This window comes from Eleginops maclovinus, chromosome 4 (genome assembly GCF_036324505.1).
Source record: "Eleginops maclovinus isolate JMC-PN-2008 ecotype Puerto Natales chromosome 4, JC_Emac_rtc_rv5, whole genome shotgun sequence".
Classification (NCBI taxonomy): Eukaryota; Metazoa; Chordata; class Actinopteri; order Perciformes; family Eleginopidae; genus Eleginops; species Eleginops maclovinus.
The window spans coordinates 26,184,263-26,205,237 of record NC_086352.1 but is presented as its reverse complement, the minus strand read 5'-3'; the positions used below and the strand labels follow the sequence as shown (position 1 = coordinate 26,205,237).

The 20,975-nt window shown below is 37.6% G+C and overlaps 3 protein-coding genes across 5 annotated transcripts in view; all 3 read left to right on the top strand.

Moving 5' to 3' along the window:
- apip (APAF1 interacting protein) overlaps positions 1-20,975 on the top strand; it is a 162,660-nt gene that overhangs the window by 103,287 nt on the left and 38,398 nt on the right. The gene's annotated exons all lie outside the window — the stretch shown is intronic.
- Positions 4,108-7,683, top strand: slc35c1 (solute carrier family 35 member C1). 3 transcript variants are annotated; one of them, XM_063882157.1, is made up of 3 exons: positions 4,108-4,194; positions 5,049-5,560; positions 6,141-7,683. In XM_063882157.1, exons 2-3 carry the CDS (start codon positions 5,080-5,082, stop codon positions 6,719-6,721), a joined length of 1,062 nt encoding a protein of 353 aa, XP_063738227.1. In that variant the 5' UTR covers positions 4,108-4,194; positions 5,049-5,079; the 3' UTR covers positions 6,722-7,683. The 3 variants fall into 3 exon arrangements, with proteins under 3 accessions (XP_063738227.1, XP_063738228.1, XP_063738226.1); XM_063882158.1 differs by lacking the exon at positions 4,108-4,194 and adding an exon at positions 4,595-4,611; XM_063882156.1 differs by lacking the exon at positions 4,108-4,194 and having other exon boundaries at positions 4,777-5,560.
- Positions 11,632-20,828, top strand: LOC134863481 (inactive serine protease PAMR1-like). The gene is given in 12 exon segments (XM_063882020.1): positions 11,632-11,969; positions 12,679-12,840; positions 12,934-12,981; positions 12,984-13,058; positions 14,464-14,578; positions 15,262-15,479; positions 16,323-16,514; positions 16,631-16,825; positions 17,206-17,272; positions 17,534-17,790; positions 17,994-18,334; positions 18,988-20,828. Coding segments are annotated over 12 exon segments (2,340 nt in total). The 5' UTR covers positions 11,632-11,863; the 3' UTR covers positions 19,552-20,828.

The following is a 20,975-nucleotide window of genomic DNA, read 5'->3' as shown; positions in this document are numbered from 1 at the left end:
TTCCCACCACCCCAAGGCTGTAGATTTTTGTTTTTTTGTAAATTATACATTATAAAATAGGATTAAGCATTAATTTCCCTTTGAGTATAATCATCAATCATATTTATTTTCTTTAAGCCCTATACTATAACACCCCAACTGTAAAAAAAAAAAAGAAGTCATACATGAAGACAACTTCCTGCTTTTCCTTAGACAGCGAGAACGCAGAGGTTGATCAAAGTAGTAAAAGCGGAATAGCCTGGAAACCATGGCTTTGGTCCACAAAGGAGGATTATATGTGTTTGAAATTAAGCTGCCCTGCGGATTGTACCATACAGCGTACCCTCGCTGGCCTTATATCCATTCACCCCACTTGCTGGAAGAATCATTGTAATTGTATATGTAATGTCCAGCATTACATATAAACCAGTACAACCCTGGTTAGGCATGCAGTGCGACTGAAATTTGATGATAGTGGTGTCATAAATAATAAAAACCAATGGATCTAGTAAAAAGGAGCTCCATTGTCTTTTGTCTGGGAAAAAGTGGCTTCCTTGACTTCACTGGGCCCTGTACCAATTAATAATGTATCAGTGGACCTGGTCGAATAATAGCATAAAAGCTTTTTTCAGCTTTTGTAGTTTTATGTTGTTCTACAGACACCTGTCTGTAGAACAACATAAAACTATCTGTAAATATCTGTATCTGTAAAGAAAGTCACAATTACTTGGAATTCTGTATGTTATGTTGATGCATGTCATTTAAGTCATCGATAATGACTTAACTGTAGAGTGGACTCATCAGATGATATTGAAGTTGATGTCATGTGTGCTCATATGTCAGAAAAATAATTATATTATAATTATATCTATTCCTCTGTATATAAATGTTTATTTTATTGTGTGTGTGAGATAAAAACCTTCCAAATGCTATTTGGTCAGATAGACCAAATGCCACAGGACTGTTGAAAGAGAAATCGGTGGCAGCTTTCTGTGAATCTGTGTCTTGGTTTGGTTCGCAAGCTCAACTACAGCGGTTTGTTGATTAGTTTTGACATTTTTTCTGTTGTCATGTTTATTTTTTTTAAGAAACTACTCCTTTCTCTGCATGGTCATGAGCCTCCAGTTGTTGCTCATCATTACATTACATTGTATTCAGCTGACACTTTTATCCAGAACGACTTGCATCAAGTGCAATAAACGATAAAGATTCAAACAAAGAACAACAACAGTGCTGTGATAATCACTTCCAACAAGTTATAACTTTGTAAGCTGACATGCCTACAATAAACAAAATGTCTCCCACGGGTTAATAAAGCGCTGTTTTTACAAAAGCATTGTTGGATTCAACAAGATTGTGTATGCTGTTGGTGCCACACCATGGTGGATTTCTCGTTGACTCTTGAGAAATTCAAAGAGAGACACTTCTATAAAAATAATTTTGAACAACCATCACTTTAGTGCAAAGTGTGGCACGTGAAAGCAGTTTTATCTTTTGATTGATATGTGCCAAGAAGTCTTCCTAACAAAGCTAAGGTAGCATATTTTAATGCTGTTAATAGATAACCTACCGATCAAATTTGACACGAGTTTGTATTGTTATAAATACTAGTTGTATTATTTCTCTATACAACACAGAAACGTAGTCCGTGTGGTACTCATGTTAGTATTATTTTCCTCTTAATTTTCAGTTTTGAGACTACTTAATGCTTGTTTCCTATATGTTGTGGATGGTGTGTATTACCAGACAACGTTAAAAAAATATCTCTGACAGCAAGTGAAGAGCACAGTGTGTGGCATTCTTTTGTTCTACATTAACTTTTTACTAAAATGGTGGTATATGCTTATGTGCAGATGCTCAAGGGCCTTATATTAGCCACGATACAACAAGCAGCATCCTCCCTCCATGTTTGTGCCTGTTAATAAAGTGTGTAAATCTACATAGCTCACAGGAGTCGGGAGGCAGACCTCCTTGTGAATAGTAAATTGGCTTCAGTGGGACATTTCTCCCCTTCCAAAGTCTGAGCGAAAGGGAGCCCAATGAGGGGTCAGACACCCCCTGATGGATGTGTTGCATAGTCTGAGTCATACTGCAAAAATACTGCTTTTGTGTTCTTGGAAGATGATTGAGTTTATAACATCCTTGCTGAGAGCATATATAAAACCACAAGCATTGCTTACTCACTCAGCAGCCAACTCTGGTACACCAAAGAAGTGACTTGCTGTGTACTGTAGCAGAAAATATATCACAAACAGAAAACGGAGCAATTTTACAGAACCTGCAAAAACACCAAGACAGGGTTTGATACAAGGTCTTGTCAGAAAAGTAAGGTCCAAGTTTAACTTTCTTTAGGCTACGTTTACTCACTTTTTTAAACACTGTTATCATAAATGTAGGCAGTTATTGAAGGAACATGAAAAGTGTAAAAAAAAAAATAGCAGAGCAGAAAATGAAATGCCGAGCAGTAACACAGGTATTCAGTTAGCAAAAATAAGCAAGAAAACTACAAACTAATATTATTATTTTTTTGTTGTTTAACCTGTGCATAACGTAGTCAACAGATGCTTGATGGGTAAAATTAGTTCTGTAGTGTGAGGGCTAAAAATATTACCTAAACATGGGTGTTCTCTGGGATTTCTGGTCTAAAACAGCATCAATCACAACAACCTCTGTTGTCACTGTCAAATAAACACAACCATGCAAAGGCACATATCATTAGTTTGAAAATATTAACCAGGAATGATTTTATAGAATAAGGGTTGGATTTGACTAAAAGCATTTTCACTGTGCTTTATGTTAGGTCTGCTTTTTCTGAAGGGCAATCAAGTCACCTAAATTAAAAAAGGTTGGTGTATGAATCAATAAAAAACAAAGATGTATCTTTGTTTATCTTTGTTGTGGTTGAGGCGTTTTGAGATTTTATTTTATTTACAATAAAAAAATGTTTCACTATATATGGTTTCAATCAACAAGTAAATAAAAAATAAGCTGATCGTAACTATATAATCATAGTATGACTTTGCTTGAGTTCCCTAGTCCCTACAGTAATCCTGCAGCAAAGCACATTATCCACTTTGATTGTCTGCTGCCACCTACTGTCTCTAGAGTTTAGTGCAGGAGAGTTAACAGTGACCTGTGAATGCCTCTGCCTGCCTGTGAACCCTGTATTAAATGTACTTTAATACTAAGAAAAAAAGAATAACAACAAAACATTAACACGGAAATATGGTGGTGTTGTTTCCTCTAAGTTCACACTTAGATTTGGGTCCTCACCAAATATGTCATGAAAGTTTCACATCCATGAGTTTAAAATTAAATGGCTTTTATTATGAATATTGCATTTTTTGTATCTTTAAACCTCTACTTAAAATAATACATTTAAATCATTCACATACAGTACATGTTTGTGCTCCATCCTCGTTGGGGTTTGAATTATTCTACTACAACATCAATAAATAAATAAAACGGAAATCTAAACCTAAATACAAAGACTATATGTTCATTTGTTACTGTCGATAACCCTTTATGACAATATTAAAAACCTAAACCAAATAACGGATCCAAATAAAGCTTAGTAATAAATAAGGCTACGTGAGTTTTCATTGTGAAAAAAAAAGACTAGCTACTAGACCTGAAACTACAACTGGCATGATTACAACACTCCCTTCAACCATTGACCCCATAACAAAACTTCTTTGTAAAGTTTCAAATCATCAGTCTTATTGTCACTCCTACTGTTCAATCCTTTTCTGGTTATTTACTGTTCAAACATCTGCTGTTCATTGTAAGACATGTCATTACTCATGTTTCCTTTTTCTTTTCTTTGGCTGCCTAACATTTATAAATTAGTTTTTGGACTTTCGGGCCAAGTTAAGGGCACAGCAAGGGTTGCAGCATGTCGCTAACTTTATTATAAAAATAAGGTGCACTCTGAGCCCTTTAACATAACATGTTTTTACACTGAAAGATAAACGGGCAAGACCTTTATTTTATTGAATTGCATACTATTGTATTATTGTTATATTCGTTATTGTTTGTCTAATTTACATGTCCTCTGTCAGGTCGTTTATACCAGGAAATGCATGTCATATAAAAGCAACCTGTATAGATGCCTTAGAGCTGGAGGCAAAGGACAGCCCGTTAAAAAGGGCAAGACACTTCCCGATAGACACTATAGGCTGCTGGACTGATATACAGCATCTCCATCAACTGAAGGTATGAAACCCTTGTTAAACATTGAACACAGCCTACATAATCAAGACAAAACATTTTGTAATGTTATATTTAAAACTAAAAACATGTTTCCTACATAAAAGGATAAATGCAACTAGACTAAAGCTCACAAGGTAGTGCAGCGTAAAACATATTAAATATTACTATTTTGATTAGCAAGAGCTCATAAATAGTTTGAATACATCGGGAACGATGTGGCCACTAAACTACGCCACTACTATGATTTTTATTCAAAGACACTTTCTCCATGACTATCTCTTTAAATGTAAGTGGTAGTTCAAACGAGGAAGTCGTTCTTAAGAAGAGTTCCGGCTTGGCGTCTATCTTCAAGATAAAAACTGTTTTGCTGTTCGGTTTAAGATTTAAAGATTAGACAAAGGTATGGGCTCCACATACAAGGTACGCATTTTGTGCTGGGCCATGTGAAAACATATTTGCCATGCCACTAATAAACTGTCCCAGTGACAACACCAAACATATCATCTCGAAATGCAAATGAGATTGATTTTGAATGCATGCTTGTATGATAAGGCACAACAGGGGTTTCATTTAAATTGTTCTGCCAAAGCTGTATAACTGGTCTCACATTGTAATTTGATTTTTAACTGGAATTACATGTCATTTATTCATGAATAACTTGGTTTGGCTCAAGCTTGGATTCGTGTAGCTTTTATTCTGAAAATCTAAATCGGAAGTTGTTTTGTTATTGGTGTTAGCGGAACACAGTCGTCATGTTTGTATCGTGTAGTTAGCACTGTTGGTCTTGTAGCTACATATTAGCTCATATAAATACTGCAGTTTTTAGACAGGGTGTCTCTATTTGTAACCATGAACAGGACCCAGCTGAAGCGGTCCAGTATCCTGAGGATGGCTCTATCCGGCTCGGAAACGATGTACCCGGACGGCCATGGAGAGACGTTCGTACTCCGGGCTATCCGGATAGGAACTGTGGTTGCACTGTACTGGTTTGTTTCAATAACAATGGTGTTCCTCAATAATTATCTGCTGGACAACCGAGAATTGGACGCACCGTTGTTTGTCACGTTTTACCAGTGTTTGGTGACTGTCGGACTGTGCTGGCTCATGCAGCTGCTGTCCAAATTGTGCCCGGGTCTCATCGACTTCCCGTCGGTCAAATTTGACTTGAAAACGTCCCGGGAGGTCCTCCCGCTGTCCATTGTGTTCATCAGCATGATCACCTTCAACAATCTGTGCCTAAAACATGTCGGAGTGGCTTTCTACACGGTCGGTCGTTCACTCAGCACAGTTTTCAACGTACTGTTGTCGTACATCATCCTGAAGCAAACCACATCATTCCAAGCCATACTGTGCTGTGGGGTCATACTAGGTACGTTTACGGTCTTTCCTCCCGTAGGGTGTGTGGATGATGTCGCAGCTTTTTATCTCTATTTGCTAGATTAATAGTAAGGTAAATCATTTCAAAACTATGCACATGTGATGAATAACTCTAAATAAAACAGGTTCTTAGTAGAGGTATCAGAAATCAATGTATCTTCGTGCACTATCCTCAAGCCAGTGAAGTTTTCAACACCAAACTCTGACTTTGTGCTCTCATTGTTTTGATAAAAGAATAAAGGGCCTTCTTCTAACTTTTGCAACAAACTTTGAAGCACAGTATTGTCCTAAACGTAAACGAGGCCCAAATAATGAAAAACAAGTGGATAGATTTGTATACTAGTTAGTTTTTGACATACTCACTACATTGTTTACAATAACACGACACACCTATTCAAAACCTAGCTTAAATAAAATGTGGAATGAATTATAAAAATATACTATTTAATAAAGTTAAAATACCAGCAAGAAGATATTGCCATATTTTTGATAAAACTCAGCAGCTTGATAGTGTTAAAATACTTTATTGTCTATCGTGTTATCACAGTCCTGCTTGTGTCCATGCTTCTCAGGTGGATTCTGGCTTGGTGTGGACCAGGAAGGTATGACGGGGACCCTCTCCTGGTCAGGCGTCTTTTTTGGGGTGGTGGCCAGCGCATGTGTCTCTCTGAACGCCATCTACACCAAAAAGGTGATGCCAGCAGTAGATGGAAACATCTGGAAACTGTCCTACTACAACAACATTAACGCCTGCGTCCTCTTCCTGCCTCTCATTCTGTTGTTCGGAGAGCTGGGTAGTCTGGCCAGCTTCAGCCACTCCTCTGACCTCAGGTTTTGGGGCATGATGACGCTCGGAGGAGTGTTTGGTTTTGCCATTGGCTACGTCACAGGCCTCCAGATCAAGTTTACCAGTCCACTCACGCATAATGTCTCAGGTACAGCAAAGGCCTGTGCTCAGACTGTGATTGCAGTGGTGTACAACTCCTCCAGTAAAAGCCTGCTGTGGTGGACCAGTAACATGATGGTTCTTGGGGGCTCTTCAGCTTACACTTGGGTCAAAAGTTTAGAAATGAAGAGGACCCCAAACAGACCCCCTCCGGACTCAGCAAAGGAAAAACTGCTGCCAGCGGAGAAAGGCAACCTGGGGGTGTAACCATTTTAAGTTGTGAAATCTTTTACTTTTATACATATGGCGTGAGAATATGAAGTAATGTAAGCTTCAGAACTTGACTGATGGATTCAAATTGTGGTTGGGTTTAATAGTTTGTAGTTTTTTTAAAGTTTGACTTGAGGCCTGAAGGATTTTTTATTTATATTGTATTTAAAGCTGCTCACATGCAATTGGGGCCTTTTTTACATTATTATGAATACAATAATGTATCTTTTATTATGTAGTCTTCAAGTTAAGGGGGAACAAATCATGTTTTTATGTGTAGGGGTGGTATGTACTGATATTGAGTGTGCATCATTGCAAAAAACGTTTCTGATTGTTTTAATTTTGATTTTATAATCGTATATATGTCACTATCTTCTTTTTGAAGGCTTTTAAGGTATCATCTGCCTAAGAACATGTCAGCTTTCTTAAATAATAACGAAGCTAAGACATATTGATTTATAATCTCCTGCGGTAAGGTAACGGTAACCTTACCTAAGTTATCATGAAACTTGTTTGAGAGAGACTGAAACAATAGGTCTTTCTTTTTCTAGAGAAAACACTCCTTCAGCATTTCAAACTGTTGCAGTCATGGCTTCCACCGCATATGATGTTTCTGAGCTGTTCAAATTTTAAACTATTTACGCAGGTGATGGCACTGGGTCTATGAAAATATATTTGCAATTCAAAACAAGCTGGACAAAGAGACACGTATCGAAATAATTACTCAAAGGTAGCAGCCACGTACACACCTTTTTAGAAGTCTTTTCAAATGTTGTTCACTCTGCACTTTCTATGTGACATACCAGACACCTCTTTTTCCAACCTGAAAATGTAGCTGTCTGTTTTAAAGCCCAGCTTTTCTCAAATGACTTTGGATTGCTGTGACATTTCAACTAAACTCCAAGAGTGAGGGAGCCTATTCAAAGAAAGAAATACATTAAAGATGATGTACAATTCAACTCTTTTCAGGTGTTTTCTTTTTAAACAAAGTTTGTCAGTTTTATCATTTTTTCCACATATAAAACATGTTTTTATCCATCTTGAATTAGGAGACTCATATTTATATTCACTGCCATTCAAAAGTCTTAAAACTTATTGTATTGATATTGTGTGCTTTTTCTCACATAATAGCTATTTTTGACAGCAGTGAATACAATATAGTAAAGATACCCAATGTTTTACCTAAATCTGAAATGGTCTCAGTCCCCCATAAAATAGAATGGAATTATAAAAAACCTCAGTTCAGTAGATTCCCCCTCAGTGTTGCATGACATATGTTGGAAATATTTTTTTCCCCAAATATCCTTCATTTTTGTATTTGTTGTTCAGTACAGAAAAGCACAATGAGACATAGATCATTATGGGATCTCTGCCATATATTCAGTGGTAAGACAAAAGAGATTTACTGTGATGGTAGTTCACTACAGACCAACCTTTTTATTTTCAGTGTGATGTTAAAAGAACAACGCTAAAGAAACATGCCTTTTCGGCCCGGAAGCGTTGTTCACTTGACACTGAAAGAAGAACCTCTTGCTTATTCATGTACAACACACACCCTTCATAAAAAGACATCACTTAAGAGGACTTTCTATACCCTAGAAGCATGAAATAGTATTCAAACACATACTCATCCTCTCAGCTAATTTCTCAACCACAGTACATATAATTTAATCATAATTCAAAACCAGAACATGTTGATACTGTTATTTGTCTAAAGTGTAAATAATCACATCTTCCACAGGTCTGTGCTCATCCCTGATATGTGTGAGAAGTCGATAAAGGTGGTGGTTTTGGGCCCTTTGAAGTTAAAAGCACCTGTGTTGTCTTCAGAAAATCAGTATGCATCACCACAGACCACTGGTTGGCAGTTATCAAGGTGATTAATGCTTGGCACACGGAGTCACATGCAGAGGTCTCTGATAAGTGAACATTTTAACACCTCCCTCCTACTGGAGTTAATGTTTAATATGAAGGCACAAGAACAAAGGAATGAGTCCTCAGTGAAACCATTGTTAATGTTTTATGACCACCATCATGCAAAAAAGGTGTTCATCCACAGACCGGCTAAAATGAAAACATACAAAATGAATGCATACAAAAGGAATAGACATACTTATAATTTACTGTGTCTAAATGATCCCTTTTTAAGTCACCAGTAGGATGAGGAGCAAAGCTAGTGCATTGTGTAGGATGGGTATGACTTTGGGCTTTCTACAGTACCACCAAACTACTGTTTGAATAAAGAAAACTATGGAATATATTTTTACACTTTTTGATGTGAGACTGCATCCAAAGAGGAGTAAGACAAGAGATTACTTAGTCTTAAAGCAGCTTGATAAAGCATGACAAAAAGATCAAATTAATTATTTTTTGCCGGCAAAGACATACATAGTTAAGTGCAAGAAGCTTCTTCAAAAAGATCTAAGGATATATGTTCATAATCCTTGCTACATGCTGAGGCTTCATTTGAGATGATAAGGTATGTTTTAGTCCGATGTGCCTAATTTGTGTCACTGTTGCGGTTGATAGCTCAGGTAGTGTCACACTATGGAGCTGAGCAAGGTTAGTGGAGCACTGCTGCATGAGAGTGTCTGGGAATACTTGTCTGAGCAACAGGGGGGGGGGGCTAAAAATAGCTGACAGAGCTGCATGGGCAACTACATCTACCAGAAAAACACTGGTCTCTGATGTCAAGAACTCATTTCAACAGTAAATGGGATATGCAACTTGTATAACTGTGTCATAATTTGGAATACAAAACCCCCCCGTTACTCATCTTTCTCCCGTTCTTGGGTCATTTCAAAGTGAAAGGACGAGGCAAAATCTTTAAAAAAAATTGACAGTTCAAGGGCTGCCAGAATTGTGAGAAGTCACTCGTATTTCTTTATATGTGTCGGCTCTTAAGTGGCGGTCAAACATAAGTCCTTGTCCTTTTTTTAATTTGATTAATTGTTGATTGGACAACTGCCGTATGTTCTCCCTGTGTGTTGTAACACATTCTTGATTAATGTGTGAAGAGAGTTGCAATTCTTTTTGAGACCCCTGTTATGTATTGTTTCACATTCTTGTGATTAAATGGAGCTTAAATATGTATCCATTGACTTTTTTAGTTACTTAAGGACAGCAAAAGCAATGAACAGTGCCCTGATCTAATATAATCTTACTAATTTCATATGTCTAACATGCAAACATACTGTATTATTAGCATTCATTTGGATTTATGTCTGACTGCCATGATGACCACATTTGGGTATTATTTTGCCTGAACTCTGCAATGTGATTTGATCATAGTTTGTTATCTGCACCGGTTGTGTGTGTTCAAGTGGATTTGAAATTGTGAGATGTTTTTTGCATTTATATGTTTGCTAAAAAGTGTAGTGTATCTTGAATGTCAGCATAAAAGCTTGAATTTATGTGCCAGATATATACTGCAAGTGTGTACTTTGCACCTTTGGCATTAATTACAGCTTTCCTTTAGTTTGAAGCATCTGTAATTACCACATCATTTCTACTTTTATCCTGCTGTTTGACGATCTGTCCAGCTGGGGAGACTTTCATAGCAGCCTTGCAACAACCAGCATACAGATACAGACATGTTTATAAAAACTAGCAAGTTAAAGACCAGATTATTTTTATTTCTCTGTATTCTAGATGTGTTAATAGACAGTTATTTGCCTTTTATCAACCTATGAGATTCTAATATGTCAAAATCATGTGTGTGTACTCTGGAGATCTTATGTCCTCTAGTGGTCAAGATATATAAATGAAGATTTAAAAGCAAAATGTTAAACTGTTAGTTATTGCTTTAACGACTATTGCTCATCAACACAAAATATGAAGATTTACGTCTCTTTTACTGTAATAATTGGTGTCCAAAGTATGAACTTCTCCTGAGTAAGTACAAACACCCCCGTCTTCAGCCTTGTGATTTCACAGTCAAACCAATATGTATGATTTTTTTCTTAAGATGTACTAAACAATTTTATACTAAGACAAAAAGGGAGTGCTTGATTCTAAAGCTCAAGAACAACACCAGTTTTGGAGATTCATTGTTATCTCCACCTATTACAGATGTAGACGTAACATTTACATTATAATTATTATTCTTATGTATGCCAGCAGTGATTTAACCGAAAAAAGAACAGAACACATTTGCTGTGGATATATTTAATGTAATGAGGAAGCCAAAAGCCCAGAATGTCACAATTATCTATTACAAAAGTAGCCTACATTAAAAAAAAAAAACAGCTCATCTTTTGTATCAAATAATCATACAAATCACATATTTACAATTAAAAAGACAACCTCCTTATTAACAGCAAACAACAGTGGTATCTATCAGTTTCAATCAGTCTGCTTACAAGCTGCTGTAGAGGGAAAGATGAGACGATATGATAACATGGAAACTCCTGGGTAAACGCCTAGGTAATGGATAAGCAACCTTGGGCATGAAATAGGCTGTGACTATCCTGTCAGCATCATTGCTTCAGGCAAATCTATGAAGCCTGACATCATAAACATTTCATAAAAAAGACATCTGTCATCCGTTTACTCAGATGTTGTGAAATTGTCGTGTCCGGCATGACAGCTGGTGTATAATGAAGCAGCAAGACTTTCCGTTTGATCCACCTGATATGTCTTTTTATCTGCATAGGTTTTGAAGAATACAAATATTTTTAAATATATAAATAGCAGCCAAACAGAGATTATGTTTCCTCTTTCTTTGAAACCTCTGAACAATAAATCCTTTTTTTTCTCCCAGGACTTCCTTCTTCACTGTTTTCCTCATTAGCATGTCTTTAGTCCCCTCAAATGCACTTTCCACTTCCTCTGCCGACAAGTATTTTCCCCCCTGTCACCATTCATCACGCAGCTCTCATTCTGGACTCACAACGAGAGAAACAGGAACTTGTTGGAGACGTAGCACTGATTTGAACTGAACAATTTCAAAGCAAAAACAAATGAAAGCATCATGGAAGGAAAGGGTTAAGGATGTCTGTCCATTTAGCTGAAAGGGAAAAATTAATCATCCAAAGCTACGTCATATTTTGAGAGGAAAGGAAGATCTGGTAACAGTGAGCTAGGGCTTTATTTTTGGGACGTTTTTGGAGTTTTATTGCTGCAAGCTTGGCAGCCAGCATGCTCTCTTTCCTTACAAGGAGATTGCCCACATCAACTTTTCTGGACCACAAACTCTACTACCTACTCCTAAATGTCTGTTTTTGTGCAACAGCTTGGCCATCGGGTGAGTTTAAGGGATTTATCATGTCTTTACTGTAAATAGTATTTCAGAGTCTCTTCTTTGGGAAAATGTTGCTACCTTTAAACAACAGAGCCTCTTTATTGCTGACTAACTGTGGAACTATTTTTTGACAATGAGTCACTTCTGCTGCTAAGACTTGTCTCAGTTCATGCTACAACCTCCTCCAGATTCTCCTGGTAAGGCTCATTTAAACCTTTAATATTGCTAGTTAATGAAAACATTGAACACATTAGTGAGGGTTCGATATCAGGGAGGCTTTTATATTTTATTTAGCACAGAAATCCATAACTATTAAGGGGGAAAAATTACCCTGTGATAATGACAATTAGTTGTAGCTCTTTGTGAGCTTCAGTCCACTTTCCACAGCTCTGTTGTATATTTATTCAAACAGAAGTTGGGTTTTGGGACATATCCCAAGCTGTAAAAACATGGTGGATCATTGGAGATCATAGTTCATAGTATTTCATGGCAGCTTAAGGGCATGTTTATAACCTCAACACTATTCTCTGCATATCTATAACCACACCAGAAGAAAGCACTTTAAAGATGAACATATTTAAGTGTATGTCTGTAGTTTTTCTCATCCACCTTCTTAGAACTGGGAAGCATGAGTATCAAAAGTCAGAGGTGTCCTAAGTGCTTTTTATGTTTAATGCTTCCGTTCTCTGCTTTTGTCAAAAATGTCTTATAGCGGACAACTGCCCAAGCTCTCAGTGGAGTGCCATGTGTCGTCCGTGTTGTGAGTACCAGCTGATCCAGTGTCGCTGTCCCTCAAAAGGGTCAAGGGTTGGCTACACTGTCCCCTGCTGCCGCAATGCTCTGGATGAGTGTGACCCCTGTATCTTTCACCAAGGTACACTCTCATTGACCCTTCGAGATATTATTCTATTTGTTATGATCTACTACATTAAATACTACATTTTCTCAATGCATTTGTCCTTGCCAGGCTGCAGTCTGTTTGAGAACTGTAAAGCTTGCCACAATGGAACATGGAAGACAATGATGACTTCTTCGTCAATGGAAAGTATTGTACAGAGTGTCGCCAAGGCTGGAGCGGAGGGGACTGTAAAAGTGAGTTACTGTAGGTCGCTTGAATGCAGCATTAGGACAAGTATTCCGAATAAAATTGCTGATATGAGAAAAATGGTGCACACGATAAATATATTTTAGAAATACACATTGATGCAGTTTTGAATAAAAATGCAGTTAAAAAGTGAAAGTAAGATGGACCTTCATTAATCCCAGTGGGGAAATTCAGGAGCGTTCTTTAAGTGTGTTCTTTTATAACATCTACACAACTCGTTGGCTGAATGCATGGTTTTATTTTAAGATTAGAATGCAATACATTACATGCAGTATCAAATATAAAGTCAAGATATGAAATGACTACTTAAGTCTCATATGCAAGGTACTCATTCCTCAATGATGGGGCAGACAGACAATATCTGATACATTTAAAACTGCTATATGTAAGTCTTTAACATGTTATTATTTATGCAGCACTTGTAAATATTCCTTGGAATGTTTTTAATTATAAGCCTTTTGTAAGTTAAGGATCCATCACATAATGATGATAAACTGTGGTTCACAGTTTTCAGATAGCTGCACCCACATGTGTAATACACCTTTAGAACACTAGGTGGTGACAACGTTTTTTTGATCTTGTTTCTGACAAGCCCCAGTGAAAAATAAATACATGTTAATTTTAAAATAAAGGAGATATAATGGATACATTTAAATATTGTTAACAATTGAAAACACATCGAGCTACAGCAACTCCCTTAACAAGATAAGGCAAATCAGATGTGTACTAGTAACATGTTGCTATTCATTTTGGAAAGAAAACAAGTTTACCTGCTGCTCATTACATTTTAGAATACCAACTTTTCAAGGCCCATAGTTGGCCCTTTCATGCCATTCTGTCAAGTACTAGCAGTTTTAAATAAATGAGGGAAAGTGTAGGATCAACCTCAGCTGTCTTAGGCAAGCAGTTTAGTGCCTGTGTAGGTAAAGTGGCCAAAAATACAAATAATTGTAATTATCTGTTGAGGGAGCAGTGTGTGCAAAATGTTTTTGAATTGTTAAATGTTTAAACATTTTAAAACCTTTAACCAGTAAATGTCAAATTAAACCCAAATGTCAATCCTCACCCCAGTCATTTTAGCAGCAAGGACTGAGAAAACTCAATTTGTGGAATATTTAATATCTCGTTTTGCTTTTTTATTCATCTGAAAAACACACATACCAGCATGACTCCCAGCATGATGTTTATAATCATGGTTTATGAAGTGGCTCGTTGTATCCCGTCATCCCAATAATCTTTTTGGAAATGATCTGCCCTCTTACACAGCATGCCATATTACTGATCCTGCTTTCAACTGTAAAAAATATTCAGTGCTACTGTGATAAACACATTTGTTGAGAATGAAAGTATGAATTTACCAAGTGCAAGTGATTACAGTTTTCTTGTTGGTAGCATGTGGAGGCGTCATTCAACGGGCCCAGGGTCACATAGCAATGGAGAGTTACCCAACAAACACCCGGTGTGAATGGAGATTGCAAGTGGAGAGGGACAGCAGCATCGAGCTGAGGTGGGTTAATGTTTTAGCACATTTTTCATGCGCATGGAATATACATGGGAATCAATTTGATAAGGATAACCCGGTATAACGTTTTGTATTCGGTTGAAGTTATTGTAAATGTTTTGACCATTGAATACTATGTTTCCTTAATCTGCAATTAACCATACAGTATGCCCAGTCAGTATCACTCTGTTGGCTGTGATTGAAGCAAATTCTTGTTTAGGGTTTGCACCCCTAATTCTGGGCTTTTCACAAAAAAATTGTGGTGCAATGGTAGTGTAGACATAGCCCTGTATTACATAATTGGACATAAATCACTGATATTAAATGAATATTCCACCCCCAAAATTATCATTTGTATATGAATTACTTTTGATACCATGAATTTGTGTAGAGAACTGTGCATGTCTTTAACAACAGTACAACTTTATCAAAAGATCAGTTTTCAAACTCCAAAGTTGTATATTCTGTACTTCCCAAAACAGCATCTTTTTACCGTCACTTATTGTTTAAAACACTGGTGAATTCACCATAGAGACATGCAGGAAAAACATAGTTTACTTCACAAATGTAAGGAATTCAACATGGGGTGAGTCACAGGTATACACATTTCATCTTGCCTTTCCATTTTCCTTTAAGCCCTTTCCATTTTTTGTAAAAAAGTACATTATATGTGTTTGATTATGCTGCAGGTTTTCACTGCTCGGCCTGGAGTCAGACCATAACTGTCGTTATGACTATGTTGAGGTGCGTGATGGCAACGATTTGAGCTCCCCTGTGATTGGAAGATTTTGTGGGGATCAGCTGCCTCCTCCAATTAAAAGCTCTGGGAACAATGTGCATATCCTGTTCTCTTCAGATGGCTTCAACAACTTTGATGGCTTTGTTCTCACATTTCAGAAAATTTCAGGCAGGTATAATTGTTGTTAGTAATGCATCTTTCACATTAGACACATTCAAATAATTACACATCAGTATGATGCAATTTTATACGAGTGCAAGAACATTATCGCCCCATTGATTTTGCAGTGATGGTGTTGTTGAATTATATATTGCATCATAATGTGTGGTGTTGCTGTTATTTTTTTACACACTAGGTACTTGTAATCACTGGAATAAAAAAAATATTAGGAATATATCAGTCTGATTTAATTTATTCAGGATATACTGCAGGTATTTACAGTGATTCTTCCTTCATGAGTACATGATACAGATAATGCTTTGCCTCCCCTTCATGCATGCAGCACATCTCTTTGATTGCATGCACCATATTTGCTCCAGGACCTTTAAAAAAAAGATATATTCTGTGTGTGCGCAGCCTCCTATACAATGCAGTGATGTGAGACGGACAGTCAGCGGCACAGATTTATGACTTTCATCCCTCCCCATTTGCCCCCATTGAATACAATTATGCATCAAACTTGCATCCCATCCATCCAGTCTTTCCCCTCCGGGACACTTTTGCTAGCTATAACCTGCACGTTATCATAGTGTTACGGCTGCAATTGTTAACACTTTCAGTGCCCCTCTTAGCAAAATGAAAGTAAAGATTATTTTAACAAGCCAAAGAAAGGTTAAAGTATTTTAGCATATCAATTCTGGGGGGAAAATCTCAATAAGAGGATTAATCAGATTTTTACCTTTTGTGAACTCAGTGAACTGTAAATATTTTGGGTGTCTCTCTATTGTGTTTTTCATGGCATTGGAAGTTTCTCATTCATTTATCACCAAATGAATCTCTTCACAGGTTCAGCCATCAAGAATCCAGAGTGTATATTTCCAGAGAAACCTGTGAATGGATATTTGCTGCCTTTATATGGATCAAAGGAGGAGCTTGTATCTGTAGATTATCGGTGCCATCTACCTTTTAAACTGATAGGCTCCCAGCAGAGGATCTGTCTGCCTAATAGCACATGGAGTGGCACAGTTCCCATGTGTGTAAAAGGTAGAATCCACTTTCCACAAACTGGCAGTTGGTTTTAATTTCTGATGTTTTTCCAGTATAAAACCCACACAATTAATTCATTGTCTTTGTTCTGTCCAAAACACATACTCATGCAGGCCAAACAAGCATAGTCCGGTGTCCCCCTGCCCCTGAATTGCTCAATGGCTACCACAGACCTTTTACTGACACAGCTGGAGGTGAAGAGGCCATTGGGTTTTTCTGTAAAAACTCTTACATCCTTATTGGAAACTACCAGAGTACCTGCCTCCCTAATGGATCATGGAGTAGCAGACCTCCCAAGTGTTTGAAAGGTAGGTGTTTTCAAAAACACATTAGGTCTGGGAATAAAATGTTACATAAACAAAGTAGCCTATTTTCCGCATCATTACTATGTGAGGACTGTATGACATTTTCCCAACGTGCTGGAGGTCTTTTGTTTATCTGACATATCCCCAAGTGAAAACATTTAAATGGATTAATGAAAGCACTGTGGTGAATTAAAAGTAATGGTTTTACATTTTTTCAGCATCATGTTCGTTCCTTTTCATTTATGCATATAAGTGTTTCAATATCCTCTAAATAACCTCTGCTTACAAGTATTCATACAACATACATGTCAAATGGTTTATGCAATGGAGATTCATAAAGGGATAACAGCAAAATAAGTCACCTGCTTTATTTGCCCCCAAAGTATGTCGGGAGCCCAAAGTGTCAGAACTTGTGCGACAAAGTGTTGTGAATCCACATCGGATATCAAGGTACTTAGATCCTGTTTTGTTTGTATTAGCATAACTCTTTCTAGCAGCATTATTACAATTTTTAAAAAAGTCCTCTGATTCATTTTATTGTTGATTAAAACAAACTTAGTTGAGTAATGCTTGGAGGTCATTATTAACCTTAAAAATGTTTGTTTGACCAAAAATCTAAATCATTGTCATGTTGTACGCTGAGTAAAGGTTACCTTAAAAAATGCATACTGTTTGAAAAATGACAGATAACAGATTTGATCTTTTCCACAGTGACAATCCAGACCAAAGCATCCCTTTTTCATCAAGATACAACATGCGTAATTTTTCGTCAGCTGGCTTTATTCCACTTAAATCGGATACACACAAAGACGACACCTCATTCCTGCAGTTTCCTAGGGGTTTTCACCCAGTGCACACGAGCATTGAGTACAAGTGTTCCTCCCAGCTATATCGCCCCACAGGTAGCACCCGACGCACCTGTCTGAGATCTGGCAGGTGGAGTGGGCGCCATATTTCCTGCTCACCAGGTGAGAGCAGCAGGAATATCTACCTTTAGGTGTTTGAAAAGTTTGTTCATGGAGAAAAAAGGCAGATAAATGATTTTCACCTTGCATAACTTCAAGTACAAATGATAGGTCTGAACCAATATTGTGCACATCCATTCAATTTGCTATTGAATTACATTAAAACATATGTATAATTCTCCTCTGTTACTGTTACCTTCCCACAGTTTGTGGCCAATTCAACTCTGCAAGTCTACACAACCTCACAGACACGTCATGGCCATGGCATGCAGCCGTCTATATCCGCTCACCTGCTGATCATACTGGCAGCACCCACAGGCCCCGTGGAGCAGCCACTTCTCTCCAGCAGGGGGCCTCAGAGGAGTCCACATTCTGGCACCTGGCCTGCAGCGGGGCTCTGCTCACCCAGCGTAGCGTCCTGGTGGCAGCTCGGTGTGTGGTAGACAAGGACAAGCAGCAGATCCTTCACACAGCACATGTAAAGGTTGTCATGGGCCTGCAGTACCAGACATCCAAGGGTCGTCAGAAAAGCCTGCACCACCTCAGGGTAAAATGCAGTCAGTTAGAAAACGCAGTTTGAGTGAAAATCTTCTAGACCCTTTTATATTTTGCTTCTATAGGACAAGTTTCAGAAAATTAGGCTAAATTAGTTTAAAGGTTTTAAAGATTTATTTTCTCTCAAGATCATTTAAATGGCCATACTTCATAGTGTAAAGAGCCAGTTGACATGGCACTTTAAATGGTGAAACAATTGGATGTATTGATGTCTAAATATCAAACAACATTCATCCTTCCTTTTACCAAGAAGCCTTAACTCTTAAATGAAAAACATCATGCTTATAATGTTGTTTTTATTCCAATAATATGCAAAGAAGTTTTCTATGACTGCAAAATCTACCAAACAGCAGATGCAGTGATAAAGTAATAAACAAGGAATGGTCATTAAATAAATATAATCTTCTGGATAGGTTTTTGTCAGTACCATAAACGGAAAAGGAAGAAATCCTTTGGGATTTAGATGTACACTTAAAGCTTTACCGGGATACAACTATAATTTATTTGGATTTGAAATCTCTGCGCATCCTGGAGCGTTTAACAAATATTCCAAAAACAACAAATGTTGGCAAATTCTAAGTGACTTTAGGCTTTCTCAGGTATTTTAGCTCCAAGTTTAATCCCTTCTTCTCTCTCTTTCAACAGGTTTCAGATATTTTAGTCCATCCAGATTTTTCCTCTGCCCCAGAATCCAAAGTGGCTGTGCTTAAGCTAAGAGACAAGGCCAAGATCAGTGAGAGTGTGTTGCCAGTGTGTCTTCCCAAAGTGCAAGGTGGAGAGGTGACAACGAGGGAGGCTTACACTTCCAGGTGGATTTTACCAAACGATCACCTGAGCGGCAACACTCCCTCGAGCCAGACGAGACTTGTTGAGTTGGCTGATGTTGCTCAATGTGAAAGACAATTTGCCCAAAGAGGATCCCACACCACAATGTTCAGTGACAATAGACTGTGTTTCATGAGGAAGTCCAGTCCTCAAAGGCCCTGTGCCAGCATTATTCCAGGCATCACAACCATGCCAGCTGTGTTGACATCAACAAGTGGTGACTTGCCGGGTCACGAGGAGACTCAGGGAGCTTCAAGCTCTGGCTGGCAGCTTCTTGGTTTAGAGAGTTATAGCTACAAGGAAGAGAACTGCCACCAACAGACTTACATGGTTCAAACAAGAATAGCTAGTTTTCTAGACTGGATAGAGAAAAATATGAAGTAGGTTTGCGCTCTCAATATCTCATGTAGAGCTGATTTATCTGCTACCTCTCAGATGGTCATTTATTTCCAGGTAAAGCTCACAGTGGAAATGGCGGAGCGGACAGTAAAAGCACAACATTTGGCAACATGTGTACCTGCTATCTGTGTCAACATCATGAATAGTGGAACTGTACTCGTATATGTGTGCATGTGATTGTTATGGATTTGGGCCACTTCAAACAACTCATCAGGAGTTGCTTAAGACAAACACTCACATGCTCATGATGTGTGAATGTAATGTGGTGCTGTGTATTTTTCAGAATAAAAATGTAATAAGACTGGTGTAAAAATTTAAAGAAAACCAGCAGATGCCAGAATATTATAAAATGGAGTTAAATTAATTACATTATCACTGTCAATTAAGAAATGTTCTTAAATACCTGATTATCTTTTAAGCCCTGTCTGAGTCTAGCTATCTCCAGGCTTTAATCCAAAGGTGAGTTAACCATTAGCTGTCAGGTTTTATTGTTTTTTTATTTAGCATTTATTTGCTATGGATTACTTGTGATATATTTCTTATTTTGCTTTTAAAATTCACTTACAATTTTTATCATATATTATTCATATAATATAAAACAACACAATATTATATGAAATAATATACTATAATAAAAACTTGATACATTCAAGCCATTTTAATATCCCCAAAATGCTCCATCCCTTATCACTTCTAGCTCCAGGTTCCTGACCTCTGAGTACCCAGGAGATAATCATTTTCCAAGAAGGATAAGTCATTATCTGCCAAGTAGGGCACACAATGTGCAGACTTGCATGCAATTATCTTCTGCTGAATTGTTATTAGACATAGGGACGTTTTCTATCCAGTCTGCATGTGAAATTGAAACATTAAAGTGACATTGACATAGTTAACATGCATTTACAAAGCAACTATCCTAATCAGTTCAAATGTAATGACTGATAATTTCCTTAATTTGTATGCATTTCCGAGTTGTGCATGTGTGCATCAGTACACATATGGAAAGCATGTCCTAGCCTGTATCACAGAACATACTGTATGCAGTACCTGTGCGTCTGTGGCGTTTGCATGTGAAGCTATGCATTCGTCTCTCTGTATACTGTCAAACATGTGCTGTCAATCAGAAACACACTGAGAGGATTTGCTAAACTTAGCCATTACTCCTGAGACGTACACACCTGCTGTGCTCTCCGCGGCTTTGTGCAGGACACCTTTTAATCCCAGCCAATTAAACAATGAGTAGCTCAGTACTCTTTCTCGATGCTTGCAAACTGATTCCAACTGATGATTTTATTTCAACTGAATTAAATGAGTGAACAAAAGTTGCCAAGTCCGGAAAATGCATTAGACTCGACACGGAACAATATCTAATACTGCAGAGCCACATGAATGAACACATGCAAATTATA

Bases quoted from the DNA above. Each gene is read 5' to 3' on its own strand.
- slc35c1 (XM_063882156.1), top strand. From the start codon at position 5,041: ATGAACAGGACCCAGCTGAAGCGGTCCAGTATCCTGAGGATGGCTCTA. The intron at 5,561-6,140 runs GTACGTTTACGG...CATGCTTCTCAG, and splicing joins GTGCTGTGGGGTCATACTAG to GTGGATTCTGGCTTGGTGTG.